The sequence below is a fragment of the Balaenoptera borealis genome, assembly GCF_965194805.1.
Source record: "Balaenoptera borealis genome assembly, chromosome: 7".
Classification (NCBI taxonomy): Eukaryota; Metazoa; Chordata; class Mammalia; order Artiodactyla; family Balaenopteridae; genus Balaenoptera; species Balaenoptera borealis.
Window position 1 is genome coordinate 114123188 of NC_138864.1, and position 25157 is coordinate 114148344.

The 25157-nt window shown below is 37.5% G+C and overlaps 1 protein-coding gene across 9 annotated transcripts in view; it reads right to left on the reverse strand.

The window, feature by feature from the left end:
• Nucleotides 1-25157, reverse strand: part of DGKI (diacylglycerol kinase iota) — a 477321-nt gene that overhangs the window by 147907 nt on the left and 304257 nt on the right. For 8 of the 9 annotated variants that reach the window (XM_082398061.1, XM_082398058.1, XM_082398057.1 and 5 more), the window contains 2 exons: nucleotides 7993-8192; nucleotides 2528-2590 (listed from right to left, as the gene is read on the reverse strand). In XM_082398061.1, the coding sequence (XP_082254187.1) occupies nucleotides 2528-2590; nucleotides 7993-8192 (263 nt within the window). The remainder of the gene's footprint in view (nucleotides 1-2527; nucleotides 2591-7992; nucleotides 8193-25157) is intronic. The other variant, XM_082398060.1, reaches the window with a different exon arrangement.

Below are 25157 nucleotides of genomic sequence, written 5' to 3' on the forward strand. Positions count from 1 at the left end.
CATTCATATGTGGTCATATATGATCAAAACGGAAGTTTCAAGATTCTTCTTTGTGTAAAGCTGAAATTTCCCATGTACGCAGATGTTAATAGTATGTTGCCATTCCTAATAATTTATGCATCATGTTGTCAAGATCGTGACCCCCTCCCTAATTAAAGAAGTCATTAGAAAGCTAGAGAGAAAGGAAAATTTAAGTTGCTTTAGAAAAGCAACTTTACTTTAGGAACAGCAGAAAGAGACGCTTCTCCCAAAGGAAAGATTATCTGTAAAAAAGAGTTGTTTTGAGCAGAGAGTGGCTGATCCAAGAGTTAAAAGAAAAAAAGAAAGGTCAGACAAAGTTTAGCTCAAGATACAGAGTCCTGACTTTCGTGAGGACCAGAGCAAGGTTAATGTGATTCTTAAACACTGCCGCAATAACAGCATGAGAGTGGGTCTAAGCTAAGTTGCCACTGTCATAATATATAAATACAATACTCATTGTGCTTGGATTTTTCTCTGTGTTCCTTGCTCTATTTGAAAGAGTTCTGTTATTGAATTTTTTAAATAATACTCTAATTTAATATTTATTATATAAATCTTTCATCAGTTAGAGACATAAAATCTATAATATGCAGTAATTAATATAGCACATACAAATATAAAATATTTTAGATAAATATTCAGGTTTTAAGTGGCCACATCTAGGTGGACTGCCTGTTACATGCCATGAAAACAAACATGACAGTTCACCTTATTATAGCATACACACCTGGAAAAAGAAAAAAAGAACCTCATTCAAATTATATGATGAAAACTTAAACACAACTAAAACTTAAAAGGTGACAGAAATATGACAAATATCACCTGGACTCCTATTGTTGATACTCTCAATTCCTTGAACTCTATCAATAGAGCTGCTGAAAATAATGATCACTGAGAGCCATTCTTTGGACACAAATTTATTGAACAGGCCTTATGGGGTATATGTAACATACCCCAGCAATAACCTCCAAATTGGAAATTAAATGTTATTTTCTTGCTGATTCTTTGACCGCTCAATTTTAAGTTCCATGAAGGTATAGAGCTGTCGTGCTCACCACTAAATACAAAGCAGAAAATAGTGTCTGACATAGAGCAAGTACAAAATAATATTTTTGGAAAAGTATTTTGTCATAAATGAGTAAATAAACATGTATCCACAAGACTAGGGTTGAAAGTAAAATGATACATAACTGAACTTTAGGAATTACTTTGCATATCCCTAGATGTTACATATTGCAGAGTTCTATTTAGACATGCATTCTTTCATTCATTCATTCTACCAACCAACCAACAATTCTGTTTAGTTTCAGAATACTTTGTGTTAAGGTCTGTGATCAAGGCTGGGAACACAAAGGGTCATAAGAAGATACTGTAAATGATTTCAAGTGGCCTAAGTATAGTGTGGGATACACACAGATATACAGCTAATATAATTAGTGCCGATCGATTATACCTTGAGAACTATAATAAGTACAATAATAGTATAAATAGTGAACTCCAATGAGGATGTAACTAGTTCTGCCAACAAGAATCAAGGTACAATTCTTAGAAAAGGCAGTTATTCAGCTGGGCCCTGAGAAATACATAGGACACTGATAGATGAAAAGCGGCAGATTATAAATTGTTATGAGCATGAATTTTGAAACCAGGCTGTGGGAGTATGAATCCCAGTCTAACACTTATTAGCTGTGTGACCTTCGTCAAATTACTCAACTTCTCTGTGCGTCAGATTCCTCATGTATAACATGGAGATAATAATACAACATATGGCAATAAGGTGGTTGGGGGAGTAAGTTAGTTAACCTGTGTAAAGCACCTGTAACAGTACCTGAAACATAACAAAAGTATATGTAAGATGGAGAAAAGAAAGAAGGGCAAGACAGAGGCAACAGCATAAAAAAAGTCCTGAAGTGAAGCGCTAAAAAACATTTTCTTTCTGTTTTTCACCAGAAAAATATAAAAGCATAGAGTGTGTTAAGTACAAATTACTATGTACAAATTGCACTTCGCTAACTCATTAACAGCTTTGGGTCATTGATCTTTTATTACAACTATGGGTCCTCAACCCAGAAAAATCCACAGATGCACGTACATACAATCAAAGCTCCACGCATAATTTCAGGGGTCCGTCCACAGGATCAAGTGCAGCGGGAGCTTCTTCAAGGTCATCCCTGAGCTATAGATAATGGAATGGTCTAATGTGTTTACAGACTTTCCATAGAAACCAATGCTTAGTATGGAATTTTATAAAACCCCATGCAACTCTGGACCCTAAAGTACCTAATCAAAAAATTAAACTGAGAACTCAGAGGACTGAGACAAATAGAACACAAAGAATTTCACAGCTGCATCTCAAATCAAAGAAGGGCTAAAGCAGACAATTACAGTGAGGTGGTTCTTTGTCTAAGAAGCAGACCTGTGAAGGAAGAGGATGCAGGTAGTCTGGCCCTGAGGAGGAGATGAAGGTGAGAGACACAACGTAAAAACGGAACGCCTTTGTACTCACATGGTGAAGGAGCCTGGGGGGGCAGACACTCTCCGCAGGTCCGCAGCTTGCACCTGATGGATACTAGAGGCAGCAGGGAATGAGCAGCGAAGACAGTCAGCAAAACAGCGTGGACAGACAGGGAACAAGCCAGGAGAGAGAAAGAGAGACACACAAAATTTAAACAGAAATTAAATGAGCGCATCACCAAACAGTAAATGAAAAGAAAAAGAAAATCAAGCCAGCCACGGAAATAATCAAAAAGCCAGTGATAGCGACGAAGCCAACAGGACACATGGCAGGGCCGGCTCTCAGGCAAGCCACAGACTGGAGCACGAGGCGGGGCGCCGGCAGATGCTGGAGGTGCGCGGATGCTGCACGGGGCGGCGGGAGAGAGGGTTACCGCGGTCCCCTCCGGCTCTCGGTCTCACTGGGCATCCATCTGTGCGCGCGCGCACACGCACACACACACACGTGTGCACACACGCGCACACACACGCACGCGCGCACACACACACACGGGTGGTAGGCTGGCACAGTCAACTCAGAGCAGAATCAAGGTAAACTGCATCCTTCAACATAGTCCTCATGATTCCAGGGCTTTGCTGGAATATTCGTGTCAAAAGACAACCGTCTTCAAAAGAGAGACTCGACAAAATCTTTAACTTCCTTCAGTTAAACAAAGAAGGCTTTCTAAGAAATCCGAAGGTAATACCAAGAAAGCCTAATTTTATCACAGTGATGCTGTAATTCCACTCATATTCTTGGTAGAGGAGTGAAACCACAGACTTCTCTCTGCTCTCCCTTCTTTTATAAAGGAGAGGGTCTTCGATGGCTACCAGAAAAGACAAAATGTGGAACTGAAGAATCTAAACCCCAAATTTCCTGTCACTTTTACATCATTATTCTCTCCACTCTCTTAGACCATTTGAACAGTTTCACTATAACTGCAATAGACATACCCCCCCCAACCCTCTTTTCCACTGGGTACATAAATTCTCATATAAAGCCACCCATGAATTAACTCCTTGTCATCCTCAAAGGGCTATCAGTTGTAACCAACGATACTTCTCAGCAGCCCAGGTTGGTGGAAGTCGGTTGCCCAAAGTTTGCCAACTAGAAATCTTGCCCTTGGATAATACAATCACCCTTAGCAATGTTGTCTTAATTGCTAGTGAACTCAGGCTGAGATCTTCCTACGCACCTGAATAATGCAGAATTTCTGATCTCCCTCAAAAGTGCCTTTCAAATAGAGAACATAATCAAATTTATCTGGCTGTCATGTTACTAGTACATGAATATGAACCTAAACAAATCTGCTCTATTACTTTTAGGGGGGAAGATATTTATTGGAGTCATATTTCAAGTAGATTCATAAGCCATAAGTGACATATGCTCCTGTACCAATGGGGTGGAGAGGGGAGGGGAGAGTGAACATAACGGGCCTAGCCTTTCAGTTTATATATAGTAATAGCAAATAGGATCATAAGCCAAGAAATTTTTTTTAGAAAAAATTTTTTTTCTTTTTGCATACATGAAGATCCAGTGGCATCATGAAAGCTTCCTATTTAGCTGTTTCTCATGGGAATTCTTCCAGCCATCCATGTGCACCAGATCTTGAAATTCTTAAGTATATATCTTCCACTTCTGCCATAAAATGTGACCAAGACATTTTCTATATTATTTTTATATTCACGAGGTTTCAGATTTATGTTACTTTAGAAACAATTTCTGAGAAAGCTAACAGATAGCACATTATAGAACCGATCCTTGTTCAACATGTAACCGTAAGTCTCAGACACACGAGGCACTGGGGACCCTATGAGGAAAACCCCGGGGTCTCCCCAAGGAGCAGGGAAGACAAGCAAACCAATACTTAGACTGGTTTTGATAAATGGTGTGAGAGAAGTAACGAGAATACTATAGGAGCGCTGAGTGGTGTATTTAATGGCTAGAAGCAGATAGAAAAGGATTCTTAGGGTAAGTGATTATTTCGATGGAGTTTGAACTCGAGCAGGAGCTAGCAGATGAAAGCGGGTGAGGAGGAAACCTCGAGAAGAGCAACTGGAGGGCAAAAATATAATGATACACGAGACAGGCCGTACGTACTGCTCCAGAAATAGCAATATGCTCAGGAGCACAGGAAGAAGAGGACCAAGGCGATGATCAAAAAGGTCGGTAAAGGGCTTCCCTGGCGGCGCAGTGGTTGAGAATCTGCCTGGCAATGCAGGGGACACAGGTTCGAGCCCTGGTCTGGGAAGATCCCACATGGCGCGGAGCAACTGGGCCCGTGAGCCACAACTACTGAGCCTGCGCGTCTGGAGCCTGTGCTCCGCAACAAGAGAGGCCGTGATAGTGAGAGGCCCGTGCACCGCGATGAAGAGTGGTCCCCACTTGCCACAACTAGAGAAAGCCCTCGCACAGAAATGAAGACCCAACACAGCCATAAAAATAAATAATAAATAAATTAATTAATTAATTAAAAAAAAAAGTTCGGTAAAGCCAAGGAATATAGGTTTTACATTTTCAGAAAGATCATTCTAATCCATCTATTGGAAAAGACACAGTGTGAAGGGCAGCAACGCTGGAAACAAGGAAATGAATTGAGCGTATTTTAGCAATGCTGACGAGAGGTAATGAATACGGCTCCGCAACTAAGGCTGTGTTACTAGCAGAGGGGAAAGATGGCGTGAGAGTTGAAGGTGTGGGAAATAAACAGAAGGAAGAGTTCAAACAACGCAGGGGACGTGTAAAAGTGGAGGTGACTATGAGATATGCAGATAAAGACGTCAACTAAGATATTTGGGTATGAGTCTTCAGTTTTTAGAAGAAAGCCTGGGCTGAAGACACAGATCTGAGACACACTAGCTTATCAGTCATAGAGGGAACTTGTGCTGCAGATGTGATTTCCCAGAGAAGGGGCAAATCTATGAGGAACACCAGCATTTCAGCAGAAAGGGGGGCCACAGCCCTAAAATCTCAAATATTCATGTTAACATGCTATGTGAAAGGAGGATAAGTCCTTAAGATGAATTGAAAAGCTACCCCTTTCTGACTGAGAAACTCCCTTCCCCCTAACACAGATACACACAGGTTTTTAAACTAAAACAGCTCTCTTTCTTCAAAAAGAAGGCATGCAAATGATGCAGAAGAAACAGTGAAAAGTAAGAAAGAGAGAAAGGAGAAAAAGGGAAAGAAGGATGGAAAAAATAAAGGAAGGAAAGAAGGAAGAAAGAATTATCTTTCAATAATCTCTTTCTGCCTTGGCTGCAATAGTGAATTTTGCACACTGTGGCCTAAACAGAGAAAAGCTTGGAGGACTCAGACGGTGGAAGAAAACTTGTAAGAAGATATTAGTGGCCAGGCCGCCCTTAAACTGGAAACTCCACTTGGAAATCCAGTGGAAGAAGTTAGATTTCCAAACAAAGATTTCTACTGAAATAGAAAGAAGCAATCTAATTACAGAGGGTGAAAAAGAGTAGTGGTGAGAGATTTTCTAAAAATGTGTTGAATGATAATTTTAATAATAAGTTGTAATAAAGATCTTGGCTAATCTTTAAGATTTACATGTGTCCTTTTAAGAAATGGAAACAATATTATTAACTGCCATTTCACGCAAGTCTTTCCTACAGCCTGAGGCTGCTTGGATGGAGACACCACTGCCCCCTGGTGGGAAATAACTGCATTTTTGAGTTGAGGCTGCTTCTTGAACACCTTCCCGGCTAAATCTATGAAGTCACATCATCTGTCATATGTGCCGTGTGTACAAAAAGAAAACAACTCTTTCCATTTGTTTTTATACGAGAAGAAAGCCCAAATAAATTCTTAATACAGTTTCTGAGCAAATACAAATTCTTTCTCAAGGGCAAAAACTGCTTGAAACTAAACACCCGAAAACAATTTCATGTCTCATAAGGTTATTAAGCGTAGAAGCACCAGGCATGAAAATGGGAGCTGTTTGCCTGTAGATATTAAGAATTTTTAGCTCTGTTAACAAACGATCTACAAGTGATCCAAAACAACCTGGACTATCTCAGAGAGGGCTTTTCACTTAGTAGTTCAGAACTTTCTCTTCAACCAATAGTTCACGGCTTAACTCTAATGTTTCAAGAGAGAATATGGTCAACCATATACTATTGCTGACACACTGCCTGAAACTCACAAAGTGTATATTCAACCTAATAGTGGTAAAGGCAGAGGATAGAGAAAGCAGCAGAAATGAGCTAAGAGTTTCACTAGCTGCAAAATGTAAACAAAATGAAAAAGGCAACTAAACAAGCCCTCTGGATAACGATCTAGGAAAAGTGCTAGGGGAGCCCAGATTGACTCTGGAAAAGGAGGATGCAGAGGAGAGAAGATCCCTCACCCCAGCTTCAAGCTTAGAAGCAGACACTAAAAACTAAAACACTTCACAAGCCCTGTCGAATGCTGTTCTTCAACATCTGCCATCTCAGAAAGAGAGGTGAAGCTTTGGCAGGGAGCGACGACACCTGTGTCATTGGTTCATTCTAGGCACTTCTGTAGTTGTCACATTGACTCAATAAATACATGGCAAAGCATGCCCTTCCTTCACAGGCACTAGAGGAAGCCAGCCATTCAGTACAAATAGGTAACCATGCATCACAGGCCACAAATAGGAGGAGCACCTTGGAGGGACCCTCACTGTGACAGAAGAATGGCCCAAGGCTGAACCCTAAAACGTCCTTACCTTGAGTCAGGTCAGGCATAGGTGCATGATATATAAAAGATACTCTAAAAGATACCCCAAATCCCCATCTTTCTCCATCCCTTTCTCCAACCCCAAAAAGACATTTCAATCGAAATTAGATTAAGGGACTCTATAAAATGCACTCAAAATATCTAGTCATTATCACCTTGTCCAAATCAGTTTATCAAAACACCCAAGAAAGGAAAGGGTCCAGGAGGGATACATTTTGTTTAGGCATTGAGTCGTGGGTCAAGTTTCATCTAGACAACAGGATGCCACCCAGAATGGCAAAATTGAATTGAAGCATCAGAGTACACAGGACCCCAAAATGGGAGCATTGGGAAAGGGCAGAAGGGGATACAACATGGAGAGAGGGGAGCCAAATCCAGCTCAGAGAAACCAACACTCTCCAAGTGACCAGGGTAAAGAGGAGGCCAACAGCGTGCCTTCTTCAACAAAAAAGAACACATTTAACAGGACACATTTTACGACCCTGAATCACTCAGTGATCTTCTGCTGGTCCCAGTAAGTATATACTCAAGTGGTCAGTGAAAAGGCATCCTCACTCTAACACATCGTACAGCAATAACTTCTGAAAGAAGGGTGTGGTCACCGTATAGTAAACGTGAAGAAGAAATATGCGCGAGAGACCAGGGAGCTGCCGAGTTTCCCGGACTTGTTCCTTCCCCAGCACAGGGAGGCCCCTGACCATGCGCATGCTCAGTGCCCTCCTCTCCACGGTCTCCATGTTCACAAAGGTGGGCAAGGGCAGACTCACTCATTGAGTAAAGGCATGGACGTCCTCCTCTTGCTCTTCTGTACCATGTTGGCCTGATTCCTCAGCGAGATCCGAATCATAGCCGGGGCCAACCTACAGGGCTCCCCATCCACTTGCATGGGGATGGATTTGTAAGTTAGCAGCATGACCTCCCGACACTGGTGCAGCCTTTCTCCGTGGCCCCCGACTTGCAGGGCAGCCTGTAAAAACAAGAGGCAAAAGGAAGCAAGAGGTTAGTGCTTAAGAGTTCCTCAGGAAACCTAGAAACCCCACGCCCACTGCCTATAATCAAAAGGCCTTTGAAAACTACTTACTGAAAGCTGTTAGCCATGAGTAAAGTGGGAAACCTTGGATCAATCATTAATACACATAAACTGAAATATCTAAATTTTGATGGCTTGATCACAAATCCTCACTGATAGCCATTTTTTGCTTTTATGTATTTTCAGCCTTAAATTAATCGTTAGTTTAATACAAAAGCTCCTTGTGTTATCTACTCCCATTAAATGACCAATGTACATAGAATTAAAAGAATATAAAAAAGATAAAATACATGGTTTAAGACAGCTTCTATACTACACTTAATATATATATTTATATATAATTATAATATATAGTTATATATTATATATTAAATATATTATGTTTACATATGCAACCCATCCTTAGAAAAATTTTCAAACTTCAGGCAAGCTTTTCCTTTTTACCTAAAACCTCCTCAAACTACTTCAAATCTGTGTAAGAGCAATGCAATGCAAAATAATAATCCTCAATTGAAAACATTCTGAAGAGTAAAGCAGCTTTGAGGATCAAAATCAAACACAGTAAGAGCTCAGTTCACTCTACAGTAGCCACAAAATGAAAAGCCAACCCAACATTAAAATTCTGCAACAAAGTAGCATAATATCTCTGCCTTAGTAAAAAAAAAAAAAATTTTTTTAATATATATTTTAGTATCACTTACCCTTTTAGGGATGAACTAAAATGAAACAATATGCTTGGTTATGCATACAGATAGTGCCCACATTGTCTTATACAGTTTGATGGACATTTTTATCCACATATGTAAATCTCCATCCAGATCAAGCTTTAGGCAGTTTACAGCAACCAGAAGGTTTCCATGTGTCCCTGCCCAATCTATTTACACTCCTCTCACCAACCAATTAGTACCCGCTATTCTGACTTCTATACCGTAGATTCAATTTGTTTGAACTTGAACTTCATATAAGATGAATCATACAATATGTACTCTTTTGTGTCTGATATCTTTTGCTCATTGTTATTTTTGAGTAACAGAAAAGTGTATTTACCTACTCTTCTGCTGGTAAACATCTGGCTGTTTCCAGTTTGGGGCTATTAATGATATAAACTTTCTTGTGTCTATCTCTTGGTGGATACATACCCTCTTGTGGTACATACGATGAGTACAATTGCTATGCCGTAAGTTTTTTTTTTTTAACTTTAGTAGATACTGCTAACAGTCGTTCAGTAAGGCTTTATTATAATACATTTTGAGTATCAATTTTTAATGAAGTAAACAAACTTTTAAAAGAAGTTAATACTAACTCTAGCTCAAAATCTAAAAGATTGACTTAGAAAGAAAAAGGAAAACCTATATATTATCAGCTTGTTTCCATATGCCTCCTCTCTATCTTATAAATGGGAAAAAAACTTTGTTAACTGAGATTTGTGAAGTCAATTTCCACTAACTTGGTTCCCAGATAGTTGTGTTTATCTGGTACTTTGAACTACTTTTGCACTTGCATTAATCTGAACAACAGAAACCTGATTATGTATAAATGCAAAGAGAAAAGGAACACAAAGGGACCGAAAGGAGGAAAGAAAGTAGAATAAAAACTGAAAAGTAAAGAACATACTTCATTATTGAACACCTTCGATGTTAAAAAGCACTCAGTTGTGAATTTTACATACAATTTTATTCAATTAGTAGAACAAGGAGGCAGAGGAGAATGAAGTGAGAATTTACTAAAATTCTTTCCGGCCTATTACCCGATCCTCTGTTACTCAGCTTAAGGTTTTTCTGGCTGCACTTAAATGACTCATTTAAGTTTATCTATGGATTTGAGCCACTATCTCATCTCCCGAACTTTTCCAAAATATTTCCCTTGCCTTCAACAAGTACTTCTCAGGGCAATATTTATCTGACCATACTGTATCCCTTCATCCATGGAGGAAATACCATTTTCTTCTTTTTTCCCCCAGTCTTGACTAGGCCTAATGACAAATAAAAATGCAGAACCTGCTGAGTATGAACTTATTCCTCTGGGTTTGACAGGACGGAAAATTGCTTAAATACTTTCGAACCCTTCGGTATCAGAAGGCTTCCACAGTACTATAGAGCACATTTAAGCCATATTCTCAGCCTTGGTGATAGATTAACAGCAAAGACAATAAACAGAGGTAAATAGCTGTCAGTGGCAGTTCCACTGGCATTTCAGAATCAATCCAAGATCATTGAACAGCCACAAGAGGAATTATAGTAATTAGCTTTTCAGAATAAAGACAGTTCTATTATTGTTAGCACAAAAACACTTAGTTTATTTTTGGAACAAGTTAGAGTAAAGGTAATTTTTAAAATTCTTACTAGAAATAGTTATTTTTCATCATTCAGATTAATCTAGACTTAACATCCTATAAGGCACTGGCCCTAATAACCATAATCATCCCCAGGATTTGCTAGAATGAGTCATTTACTGATAAGAATACATTGGTGTATTAATGACAGATATTCAATTGTCTGTTCAACCTAGCATGTATTATACTCTTGTGAAAACTTCAAATATTGCCTTTCTGGTAGTATATGACTTAGGAGGAAAACAAAGACAGCCCCTGAACTAAGTGCATCCATTGCCATTTATTGTCCTAAAGTCATAACAACTTTCTTTCCGTCCACAGTTAAGGTGTGAGGTTTTCTTTCTTCCTTTTTTTTTTTTTTTTTAAGATTTTTTTGACGTGGACCATTTTTTTTAAAGTTTTTATTGAATTTGTTACAATATTGCTTCTGTCTGATGTTTTTGTTTTTTGGCTGCAAGGCATGTGGGATCTTAGCTCCCTGACCAGGGATCGAACCCACACCCCCTGCATTGGAAGGCGAAGTTTTAACCACTGGACCACCAGAGAAGTCCCTGGTGTGAGGCTTTCTGACTTTCTGCACTATGCTCCTCCCCGGAATACTATTCTCCATCTCTCTTCAAGTCTCATCCTCCTTCTTACTAGTCAAGCCCTTATTCCACTTGCTGTCAGATGGCAGGACAGACAACCCTGGGTTGGGAAATCAGAACAGAAATAAGGGCAAGTCTTCCAACCCTTCCTTTCTCCCGACTGCTGCAGGCCCCTGACTCCCAGTCCTAGCCCTAGTCCTGTAACAAAAGGCCCAAGGCAGCGATCAGTGACATGGACAGTAAATAATGGAGATAATCAACAATACGAAAATCTGGGTTTGGTTTTTTTTTTTTTTTCAAGACGAACAAGGTGGTCTTGTAAAACCAAATAACAAAAAATGGAAAATGGAAAACTATTTTGCTTTATTAAAAAATAAAACAAGAGGCTTCCCTGGTGGCGCAGTGGTTGAGAGTCTGCCTGACGATGCAGGGGACACGGGTTCGAGCCCTGGTCCAGGAAGATCCCACATGCCGCGGAGCAACTAAGCCCATGCACCACAACTACTAAGCCTACACGTCTGGAGCTGTGCTCCGCAACGAGAGGCCGCGACAGTGAGAGGCCCGCGCACCGCGATGAAGAGTGGCCCCCGCTCGCCATAACTGGAGAAAGCCCTCACACAGAAACAAAGAACCAACACAGCCAAAAATAAATAAGTAAAAATAAAAAAAATTAAAAAAATAAAAAACTTAAAAATAAATAAATAAAATAAAAAATAAAAAATAAAACAAGAGAGGATAAGATATAATAGAGTTTAAAAGTCATACAAGAATGTTATAAAGATCTATATGCTAATAAACTGGAAAACCTAGAGAAATTTCTGGAAAAAATATAATATGCAAAATTTGGTGTAATAAATACAGAAATTGGATAGATCAGACTGGTTTTAAAAATTGAAAGTTTTCAAAAACATTACTCATTCCACCCCCAACCCCAAAATGTGCCAAGTAGACTTAGATGTTTTACAAGTAATTCTACCCAAGTTTTATAGAAAGACAGTGTCTAATAAAACTTGTTTCATTAAATGATGCTATGGCTTCTGAAATAACAAAACCAGATAAGGGCAGCAGCAGAAAGCAAACTTTTAACCTAAATTATATTTATAATCACACATACCAAAATCATTTAAAAAAAATAGCTAATTGCTTTTACTGGTCTGTTACATAAAAACTAAATTGTGATCCATTATGGGTTTTTGCAAGAATTAACAGTACTTCAACATCAGAAAATAACAAAGAATGAAATAATTCCATTTGCAACAACATGGATGGACCTACAGATTATCATATTAAGTGAAATAAGTCAGAGAAAGACAAATATCATATGATAGCACTTATTTGTGGCATCTTAAAAAAATGGTACAAAATGAATTTATTTACAAAAGAGAAATAGACTCACAGACACAGAAAACAAACTTAAGGTTACCAAAGGGATAGCGGAGGTGGGGGGAAGGGGAGGGGTGATAAATTAGGAGTTTGAGATGGACATATACCCACTACTATATATAAAACACGTAAACAACAAGGACCTACTGTATAGCACAATGAACTATACTCATTATCTTGTAATAACCTAAAATGGAAAAGAATCTGAAAAAGAACATATTTGTATACATATATATGTATAACTGAAACACTTTGCTGTACACTTGAAACTAACACAACATTGTAAATTAACTATACCTCAATAAAAATAAAATAAAAAAGAAAACACATTATTATAATTTCACCATACTGTGGTTTAAGTGAGATAAACCACATTATCATCCCAAAAGATGCAGAAAAAATAATAAAGTTCAGTGCCTTTTAGGATCAGTTGTTAGAAAACTAGGAATAGAACACAAATTATTTACCTGATAAAGGTCATCTATCAAAATCCTTAGAGAAAACATTATTTGGAATAAAGAAAATTCAAAGCATTCCTTTCAAGGGGCAAGATGATCCACTAGTAACAAAAGTTTTCAACATAGTATTGGAGGTCTTGACCAACATAATAAGTCAAGGAAATAAAATTGGAGGAAAAAGCCATGGAAGAAAAAAAGCAAACCTGGTAATATTTCCACTAATATCATCCTATACATCAAAAGTCCAAGAAAATTCACAGGCCAAAAATTAAACCTCGTAAGAAAGGTACACTATCAACATAAAAAATCAAGTGCTCCCCATCTCTAGCAATAACTAAGTAAAAATATAATAAAAAATAGGATGTCATCTATAATATCAACAAAAACAATAAAGCAATAAGACTTTTATGCAGAAAATTTTTAAACTATTGGACACATAAAAAAAAAACCTTAAAGAAATGGAGAACCACGCCATAGTCATCGATGGGACAATTTAATACTCTAATGATATGAATTTCCTCCAAATTAATACATAAATTCAACGTAATTCCAAGTGAATATGAGAAATACTATTTTGAAGAATCTTGTCAAACTGATTCTATAATTAATTTCAAAGAATAAAGGTTCACAAATGGCTGAGAATATTTTGAAAACATAAAGAACAATAGATTATCCTTATTGAATATTGAGTCATGTAATATTCAAAGATACAGTAATTCAAATAAAGGTGTTTGCTTAAGAAAAGACATAAAGGTCAAAGGAAATGCATAGAGAGAGCAGAATAAACTCATATGTGTGAGGACACAGAATATGTGGGATGTGGGATTGTAAGTTACTGGAGAAATGATGGATAATTTAGCAAATGGCGCTGGGAATATTTCTCACTAAAATAGAGAAAAATAAAATCAGTATTCTACCTCACATCATACACAAATATAAGCCCAGATGTATTAAAGGACTAGGAGCAAGAAACAAAAATATTAATATAAAAATTAGCCAGTAGAAAGAGAGGAGAGCGCAAGTATGTATTTCTCCTTAGCTCTCTTTTTTCAAGCAGTGTCTCTGGCAGTGGCTGATTCTCCTCTGTGCTTCCATTTCCCACTGGCAAGCATTCTCCCCAGGCCACCCCTGTCTCTACGGTCCCAGCACAGACAGGCAGCCCCAGCAGTGACCTCAACTCCTGTGGTCTGATTCCCTCCTCTGGAGTCCCAGCTCCTGCCCGATGACCCTCACTGCACAGCCCATCAATGGCCACTTGTCCAAGGTCCCACCACTGCTGAGTGGCCCTGGCTCCTGAATGCTGATAACACCGTCTTTTCCCTTTGTCCCTCCAGTTCTGGAGGAGGCAGAGAATTTCTGCAGTTGCTAATCCATGGATTGCTATCTATGCGTTACCTCTTTTCAGTTCTTCTAACATCCTGTAACTAGTCCCCTGTACTAAATTCCCTCAACTGGACTGTCTCACATGGGATATTTTCCCTCTCTGACACCCTACCCTAGTCCCCAAAATGAGAAATTTTACTTAAGTCATTTGCAGTGGCACCATCATTCAATCCATATTTTTCTATACAAGTTTTTACAAGCTGTTTTATTGCCACGAAGCAATGCCATTAAGTTTTATTGCTTTTTTCCATGTTATCAAATATTAAGATTTCTGGACATGGGTGTATTTTAAAATCCTACTGTAATACATGCTGTAAGTAGTCTAAATACCACCAGCAATAGTATTACTATTTACTTAATTATTGTCCATATGAGTAACATTTATGGCAAAAATAATTCCATAGGGCTTCCCTGGTGGCGCAGTGGTTAAGAATCCGCCTGCCAATGCAGGGGACACGGGTTCGAGCCCTGGTCTGGGAAGATCCCACATGGCGCGGAGCAACTAAGCCCGTGAGCCACAACTACTGAGCCTGCGCGTCTGGAGCCTGTGCTCCGCAACGGGAGACGCCGCGACAGTGAGAGGCCTGCGCAGCGGAATGAAGAGTGGCCCCCTCTCGCCGCAACTAGAGAAAGCCCTCGCACAGAAACGAGGACCCAACACAGCCAAAAATAAATAAATAAATAAATTTATAAAAAAAAAAAATAATTCCATGGATTCAGTTTCTTTATATGTTAAGTGGTGAGGTTTCGGTAGGCTGCTATGGTCTGTTTAGCACTAGCATTTTAGGATTCTAGGTTGTACCTATAATTTCATGTTCTCAAATTCTACCACATGCTGTCTAACTTTGACAATATTAGCTGTATGCTAATGCACAGCCAGTACCTACAATGAAGCAGAGAACAGTAAAAAGGAAAGGCTTTATTTGAAAAACTTTCCTTCTGCTCATTAAAATTAATCCAGCAATTATTAAATACTTACTATGAATAAGAACTTTTTTTTGAAAAAGTGAAGATTCTTATAATGAAGAAGCCTAAGTACTCCTTCTCACTGGGGTTTACTGTACACTTTTGTCTTTTTCCATTTTTGTTCAATAGAGGTAGATTCACTATTAAGGTGAGCTCATGGGAGGCAAAAAAGCCACAAAAGGGGTCTGTTCAGCTTCTCTGCCAACAGTGAGATCTAGCCTGGAATTCAGTGGTGCACGTTGGAAAAAATCATCTTCATGCTTTCAAGCTATTTCCATAAACAATCAATCCTCTGAAATCTGTAATATCATGACAGAGTTAATATAGTGTAGTCATATAATCAACAACATATCCTGGGATCAAATAAATTTGTATAAACCTGGGAAGAAACACATCCTATTGATTTTTTTTTTTATACTAGGCTAGTAGCATCCATCCCTTATACTAGACTGTTTTTGGATTTTGTGAAGCAAGAAGGGAACTGAATAGAATATAATGCTGAAACAGTATCAACTAGGTCACAACAAAAGAAAAGCCAGACTCCGTACAATATGTCATCTACCCAGCATATAATCAATCGTATTAGACACGCAAAGAAGCAAGAAGATGTGATCCGTGAGGAAGAAAAATTTTTTGAAATGATCACTGAATGGACTTAAGAGCAAATTGGACACTGCAAAAAGGGGTCAGTGAACATGAAAACAGAGCAATACAAATTATATAATCTGAAAAACAGAGACTAAAATGTTTTATTTTTTTTCCCAAGACCTATGAGGCAATAGCAAGCCATCTAAAGTACACATAATTGAATGCCAGAAGGAGAGGAAAAGGATGGAGCAGAAAATACACGGATGAAAATATTCCAAATTTGTAGGAAAAAAAAAAAGGTCAACCTTCAGTTCCAAAAAGATCAATGAACCTAAAACAGGATAAATACAAAGAAAACCATGTGTAAGTTAGAATAATGCCCACTACAACAACCAAGAAAAATATGCCCACATTCTAATGCCCAGAAACTATGAAAACCGTACAAGGCAAAACAGTCCTTTCTGGTATGATTACATTAAGGATGTTGACATAGGAGATTATTTTGGATTATCTGTGTGAGGGGGCCCTGATGTCATCACAGAGGTCCTTATAAGTGAAGAAGGGAGGCAGGAGAGTCAGAGAACAAGAGGTGAGTATAGAAGCAGAGGTCAGAGTGAGGCGGGGCCATGAGCCAGGAAAAGGAGGCCACCTCAACAAGCTGAAAAAGACAAGGAAGTGGGTTCTTCCCCAGAGTCTCTGGAAGAAACACAGCCCAACCACCAATCTTAGACTTCTGATCTCCCAAACTGTATGGTATTACATTTGTGTGGTCTTAAACCACTGTTCATGGTAATTTGCTTACAGCAGCGATAGAAAAGTAAAACAAACGCATAGAGGCTTAAAACTTAAAGAAAAAAGTCTCAAAAACAGAGAAAAAAGACATAAACAGGGGAATAATGATACAAATGGTACCTGACTGTTCATCCTTAAAACATGGAGGTCTGAAGAAAATGAAACAACATATTTAAAGTGCTGGAAGAAACCAACAAACAAACCAGTCAATCCAGTATTCTATATTCATAAAAATATAGTTCAAAAAAATGAGGATAGGGCTTCCCTGGTGGCGCAGTGGTTGAGAATCTGCCTGCCAATGCAGGGGACACGGGTTCGAGCCCTGGTCTGGGAGGATCCCACATGCCGCGGAGCAACTGGGCCCGTGAGCCACAACTACTGAGCCTGCGCGTCTGGAGCCTGTGCTCCACAACAAGAGAGGCCGTGGTAGTGAGAGGCCCGCGCATCGCGATGAAGAGTGGCCCCCGCTTGCCGCGACTAGAGAAAGCCCTCGCACAGAAACGAAGACCCAACACAGCCATAGATAAATAAATAAATAAAAATTTTTTTAAAAAATGAGGATAAAATAAAGACATTTCAGAAAAATTAAATTTGAAATTATTTACTGCCAAGAGAACTGTACTATAAGTACAAGAAATGCTAAAGGAAATCTTTCAAACTCAAGCAAAATGGTACCAGATGAAATCTTTGATCAACAGAAAGAAAAGATGAAAGCTGGAAATGGTGAATATGTGGGTATACATAAAAGACTATGAACTGTTCTTTCACCTCTTAATTTCTTCAAAAAACAACTGACTGCTTAAAGCAAAAATATCAATATTGAAATGTGGGGTTTATATGTATGTCAAAGTGTAATACATGAAAAAAATAGCACAAAGTAGGGGAGAAAAACTGAAATTATAAGAGAAAAAGGTCTGTAACAAATTACTTGTATCAAGAATAAAAGAGGGGATTTTACAGACATTAAAAAAATAATAAGAGAACACTGTGAACAACTTTATGCCAATAGACTTAACAATTTCAATGAAGTGGACAAATTCCTTGAAAAATTCAACTTAGTAAAACTGACTGAAGAAGAAATAGAAAATGTGAATAATTCTATATCTATTCTTGCCTCAAAGAAATCTCAAGCCCAGACAGTTCTTTAGGAAATTCTATGAAATACTTAAGGAAAAACATAATACCAATCTTATACAAATTCTTTCAGAAAGCAGACAATTCCTATCTCAATTTATGGGGCCAGCATAACCTTGATATCAAAACCCATAAAGGACAGTTTAAGAAAATAAATTTATAGACCAATATCTTTCATAATCAGTCACAAAAATGTTTAACAAAATATTAGTAAATTGAATCCAGCATATAAAAAATGATAATACATCAAGTGAGACTTAACTTAGAAATGCAAACTGAGTAATTTTTTTAAAAAAATCAGTGGAATTTATGATATAAAGAAAATAAAGGAGAAAATCAGGTCACTTCCATATATTAAAAAAAAGCATTTGATTAAATACATCACTCATTTGTGACTTAAAAAAACTCTCAGAAAACTGACATAGAATCATAATTACTTAATTACATAAAGGGCTTTTATAAAAACAACAACAACCAAACAGCATACCTCATGAGGAAATATGGAATGCTTCCTCCTATAATCGGGAAGAAGGCAAGCATGTTCATTCTTACCACAGTTATTCAACATATTGCAAGCTCATTCAATAAGGCAAGAAAAATAAATCGGTGTGTAAGGAAATAAAACTGTCCTATTCACAGACCACACAATTATGTATACAGAAAAACCTAAGGTATATATCAAAAACTACTAGAACTAATGAGTGAATTTAGCAAAGCTGCAAGACAAAGTCAACAAATAAATATCTACATGTGTGTGTACACATAAACATCAGTTATTTCTATATATTAGCAATAATAATTACATGTGAAATTTAAAATCATACTATTTAAAATACTTAGGAATGAATTTAACAAAAGGTATACAAGGACCTGAAAACTGCACTAAAACTATAAAAGACTGCTAAGAGAAATTAAAGAACACCTAAATAAATGGAGAAATATATCATGCTTATAGATTGGAACATTCAATAATGTTAATATGCCAATGCTCCCTAAATTTACCTATAGATTCAATGCAATCCCAATTAAAATCCAAATAGTTTTATGTAGACACAAACTAATTCTAAAATCTATACACAAATTCAAAAGATGCAGAATAACCCTAACACCCTTAGAAAAGCAAAGTGAAATGATTCATATTACCAGGTTGAAGACTTACAATAAATCTATAGCAATCAAAACAGTGTGGAAGTGGCACAAGGATAAACAAATCAATGAAACAGAATAGAGTTCAGAAGAAGACCCACATACAATCAACAGGCAAAGGCACCAAGACAATTCTATAGAAAAGGAAAGTCTACTCAACAAATAGTGCTGGAAAAAAACTGGATAAATGTATTTTTAAAAATCATGAATAAGATTCTTTTATTTCACCTCTCATGATGTTATTGAGAAACTTGCAAAGTTTTGGATAATTGTATTTTTAAAAATGAATCTTGAAACTACTTTGCAGAATACACAAGAATTTGAGCTGAATCACATACTTATACATAAAAGCTAAAACTATAAATCTTCAAGAAGAAAACAAAGGAGAATATCTTCCCAACCTTTCCTGGAGTAAGCAATTATTTAAGAAGGACACAAAAAGCTCTAGCACGAAATATGCCTACCTCCTAAAACTGGAATTCATAAGAATGTTTAAACTTCTGCCGATCAAAAGAAACATTAAAAAAATAAAAAGATAAAAATAAACTGAGAACATATTTGCACTAAATATATCTGTCAAAAGGCTTGTATTCAGAATATATAAACAGTACCTGCAATTCAACAATAAAAGATAAACAGCCCATCAAAATATGCAAAAAATACAGACATTTAAAAAAAAACCAAAAAGACATAAAAGGTAACAATAAAGATAAACAACATGTCTCTCATTTTTTTGTTGGACATAATTGACTGCATAAAACATACATAATTTCTTTCTTTCTAGGGATGTAATTTTATCCTCTCATTCTATTTCATCAAGTGTAATATAATAGCTTTTTGTCTCTATCCATGAACACATTTTCAGAACCTGTAGGGTATTAAATTCCTATCACTTCCCATCAGGTATTCTTAGACATTGCTGTTGGGCAAGTAAACAGTACAAAATTTCTAGAAAGCAGTCTTTTATTAAGAGTCTTTAAAATGTTTATGCCATTGAATCAGTCATTTCTCTCCTGGGGATTTGACATAAGAAAATAATTTGAAATGTTAACTGTGGTTTATAAACATTATGTTAATTACAGGAGTGTTTTATACCACCAAACATTGAGAAAGCTAAAAGTTCCATAAAGGAAGCTTTTCATAAAGGAATAATTATTATATAATATGAGACATAGTTACACAATGAAAGAGTAGGATTTACTTATAATATGATTCCCTATATATTTAAAAACACGGAAATAAAGCAATTGAAAGGGAACACATCAAAATATAAATATAGTTAGTTATGGATCATGTGATTCTGAGTAATAGTTTTAGTTCTTATACTTACATGTGTTATCAAAATAAACATTTAATATTACTTTTTTCTAAAAAAAAAAAAAAAGGATTATCTGGTATGTGTACAACTTCAACCCTGGGAGTTTCTCTATGTAACTTTTCTCACCAAATAACCTTTTGCTTTTCTAATTCATAAATATCAAACAGCCTACATATTTTAATTTCAATTAACAAAAAGAAAGCAGGCTATGCTTTCCTTAAAGTTCAGGAGACTGAAATCTTTGGATTACATACCATATAGCAAATTAGGCTCCCAGTTCCTCCATCTGAATAATGCTTTGAACTGTCTTGAAAAGTTTTAGATTACTTAGAAACAGACTCAACATGAAAGGCCCTTCACAACTGTAATGGCAGAAAATTGTGGCAGAAGTAAATACAACTGATTTCCTGATAGGGTCTGATTATGGTCTGTGTAGAATCCAAAAAGCTAATCAGGTTACCAAGCACCCAATGAAGAATCATCTTAATTAACAGGAATGCATTTCAACCAGTAAAATGAATTGAATACTTCTGCTTTGAAATGTACAATTACAAGATAAAGTCTAAAAGAAACAATCTTTTCTCCCATTCTAGTAATTCTATTTCAACTCTCTCTTAAAGCACCACTCTGAATAATTTAAATACACAAAAATACATACACTTTTACCCAAGTAACTACACTCTTCTGTTTATATAATCATCTTACACAGATGTGTGAGTTTTCAAATAATTTACCTTCTTAGAAACATAATAGTTTCAAGGCATGTGAAATTGAAGGGCTGAAAATAAAGTGCTTTCATTACTGAGTAAAAAAAAAAAATACAATAGTGTCTGCTATATGAATAGGAAGGTAAGATGTGTGTGAATATCAAGCAATATTATTTAAACAACATGGGATGTTCAAAATTGTGCAGTATCATCTACATTTAATAATTTTACTATTCCATTTTCTCTACACCAACTCCCATCTATTATTTTCCTCTTTTTCCTACTAATGATGGGATGGGAGAGAAAAGGACTTGATAGACCCCCCTAAATACTCTCTCCTGACCTAGAGGGAACTCCTGAGCTCTAAACATATATTTCAAACTGCACATTTCTATATCTTCTTAGATGTCTCACAGGGGTTTCAATTTTAACTTATATAAAACAGACTTCATTTTTTGACACTATTACCTTTCTTTTATATTTTCTATCGCATATAATATATTCTCCCTTTGCCTATGCTGGCCACCCGGCATTCGCTGATACTCCTTTCTCACCCTTCACAATAAGTCTGTATCAATAACTCTTGAATTCACCAACCCCTTTTATCTTCATCACCACTGTCCTTCTTCAGGCTTTCAGATCTCCTCATCTCTTCACCTGGACTTTGGTACCAATGTCCTGATTTGTCCATCTGTCTCCAGAAGTTAAGATTCTGGTCACCTTTCACACTGACATCCAGATAACTTTTCTGAGCAACAAATCTGATCCTGTCTCATGTCATCTGCTGCAACCTCCCCATAACAGTTAAAACAAAACAACAAATTATAAAAACCCAACTCTTTCTGCCCTTTATTCACCATTTGTATCATCACTCTGAGCCACCACTAGTAGTTCTCCTGGCTTCCATGCCCTCTTAGGCTGATCCCTCTAGGGGAGCAGCCACTTGGCCATCTCACCCATAGAGACTCCTGCCTCCTCTGTGAAATTTTTGCTGATCTCCCCAGTTTGTAAACACGGTTCTCCTTTCTATCGTCACACATGCCTTTCTCCTAGAATTTACGTCAGACTGCTACTGCTCATTTCTTTCTTCATCTCCCCCCACAACATGAACTGTGGGCATCCTGAGGACACAGCTTTTCTACTGGTTCATTCTGTAACATTTTACCTAGCAGAGTATCATTTATGGATTCAATAAGTATTTGTGGGTTCAACAACTATTCAATAAATATTCATGACCGACATAGAATGAATGAGAGCAGTGAGACATTTTAAATAAGTATTACCTTGCATTTACAAAACTCCTGTTAATTAGAGACCATCAATATTGCCCATATTTTCCATATGCTGCATGGCGTTTAATGATCCAGTCTCAAAAGTTACACAGCATCAATTCCACTGTACTCTATTTGCCAAGTATTTGTAAGCCCACCTAGTTTCAAGGGGAGGGTATACAGACGCAAACTCTTCACGGGAGTAGCTCCCAAAATTGGATGCCACTTCCAAACCACAGTCACCATCAAAAGATGCTAGTGAACTAACTTATTATTTTGAAAATGTATATATAAAAGAACCATTTATCCTGCTTCTCTGAAACAAACTGTATAACTAAGTAACCAAACAGTAGGAATAGAAAAAAATTTCTCTTTAGAGACATATTCCAGTTAATAAATGAAGAAGGATAGAAGTAGACTATCACAATTTTGCAACTACTGATGATTCCTGGATGCAGACATTGATCGTCAAAGACTGTTAACCAGAGAGACAGAAAGAGAGAGAGAGAGAGAGAGAGAGAGAGAGAAAAAGACATTACATATCCTCTTTTGGAAGAATAAAACACTACTTACAAAAGAGATCTGGGAAAAAATGTGTCTGATGAATCTATATCCAACTATCAACTTAGCGGAAACAGGGAAGAGAGAAGAACACGTCACTGAGACTTTGGGGATGTTATCAGCACAGTACGGGACAAATAGCCTGGTTTCTTTAATAAATAAATGAAGGGAAAAATAAGAGAGAGAGAGAGATGGGTGGGTGGGAACCTACAGAGACTTAAGTGTCATACCAACCAATCACAGTGAATGCATTGTATCTGAATCCTGATGAAAACAAACAGAGCATAAGAAAACAAATGACATCTGCAAGACAATTAAAAATTTGAATACTGAGTATTTAGTGATATTCAGAAGCTATTATTTTAATTTTTGAGATAACATGTTGTGATTGTATCCATAAAAGAAAGTCTTACCTTTTAAAAACACATTCAGAAAACTTCATGGGTAAAATGATATAATATCTGGGATTTACTTCAAAATAATATAAGACAGGAGATCATAGCTGGGGACAGAAATAAAATTGTCCATGAACTGATAATTACAGAGGCTAAAAGATGGTGCATGAGGGTCCAATATACTGTCTGTTTTTACACTGAACTTTTCCCATAACCAAGTATTTATTTTTAAAACACACTTTAGGTGGAAGCGTGTGCTCGGCTTCCCGAGGCACCCCTTTCCCCTTTGCAAGTAGAGCCTGGGTACAGAATGTCACCAACATTTGCCTGATTTCATCAAACAAGCCTTCTGACAGGTCTCCCATCCTCTAGCTTTCTCCTGGCTTCAGTCCATCTTCTCCAGGATGACCCAGCCGTGTGGCTGACAGGGTCTTCGTGCTCCAGCCAGGTGTCAGGCCTGAGCCTCTGAGGTGGGAGAGCTGAGTTCAGGACATTGGTCCACCAGAGACCTCCCAGCCCCTTGTAATATCAATTGGCAAGAGCTCTCCCAGAGATCTCCATCTCAACGCTAAGACCCAGATCCACTCAACGACCAGCAAGCTCCAGTGCTGGACACCCCATGCCAAACAACTAGCAAGACAGGAACACAACCACACCCATTAGCAGAGAGGTTGCCAAAAATCAAAATAAGTTCACAGAAACCCAAAAACACACCACCGGACGTGGTCCTGCCCACCAGGAAGACAAGATCCAGCCTCATCCACCAGAACACAGGCACCACTCCTCTCCACCAGGAAGCCTACACAACCCATTGAACCAACCTTACCCACTGGGGGCAGACACCAAAAACAACGGAAACTACAAACCTGTAGCCTGCAAAAAGGAGACCCCAAACACAGTAAGTTAAGCAAAATGAGAAGACAGAGAAATACACAGCAGATGAAGGAGCAAGGTAAAAACCCACCAGACCAAACAAATGAAGAGGAAATAGGCAGTCTACCTGAAAAAGAATTCACAGTAATGATAGTAAAGATGATCCAAAATCTTGGCAATAGAATGGAGAAAATACAAGAAACATTTAACAAGGACCTAGAAGAACTATGGAGCAAACAAACAATGATGAACAACACAATAAATGAAATTAAAAATTCTCTAGAAGGAATCAATAGCAGAATAACTGAGACAGAAGAAAGGATAAGTGACCTGGAAGATAAAATAGTGGAAATAACTACCAAAAAGGAGAATAAAGAAAAAAGAATTAAGGACAGTCGCAGAGACCTGTGGGACAACATTAAATTCACCAACATTCAAATTATAGGGGTCCCCGAAGAAGAGAAAAATAAAGGGACTGTGAAAATATTTGAAGAGATTATAGTTGAAAACTTCCCTAACATGGGAAAGGAAATAGTCAATCAAGTCCAGGAAGTGCAGAGAGTCCCATACAGGATAAATCCAAGGAGAAACATGCCAAGACATATATTAATCAAACTATCAAAAATTAAATACAAAGAAAAAATATTAAAAGCAGCAAGGGAAAACCAACAAATAACATACAAGGGAATCCCCATAAGGTTAACAGCTGCTCTTTCAGCAGAAATTCTGCAAGCCAGAAGGGTGTGGGAGGACATATTTAAAGTGATGAAAGGGTAAAACCTACAAGCAAGATTACTGTACCCAGCAAGGATCTCATTCAGATTCAATGGAGAAATTAAAATCTTTACAGACAAGCAAAAGCTATGAGAATTCAGCACCACCAAAGCAGCTTTTCAACAAATGCTAAAGGAACTTCTCTAGGCAGGAAACACAAGAGAAGGAAAAGACCTACAAAAACAAATCCAAAACTATTAAGAAAATGGTAATACGGACATACATATTGATAAT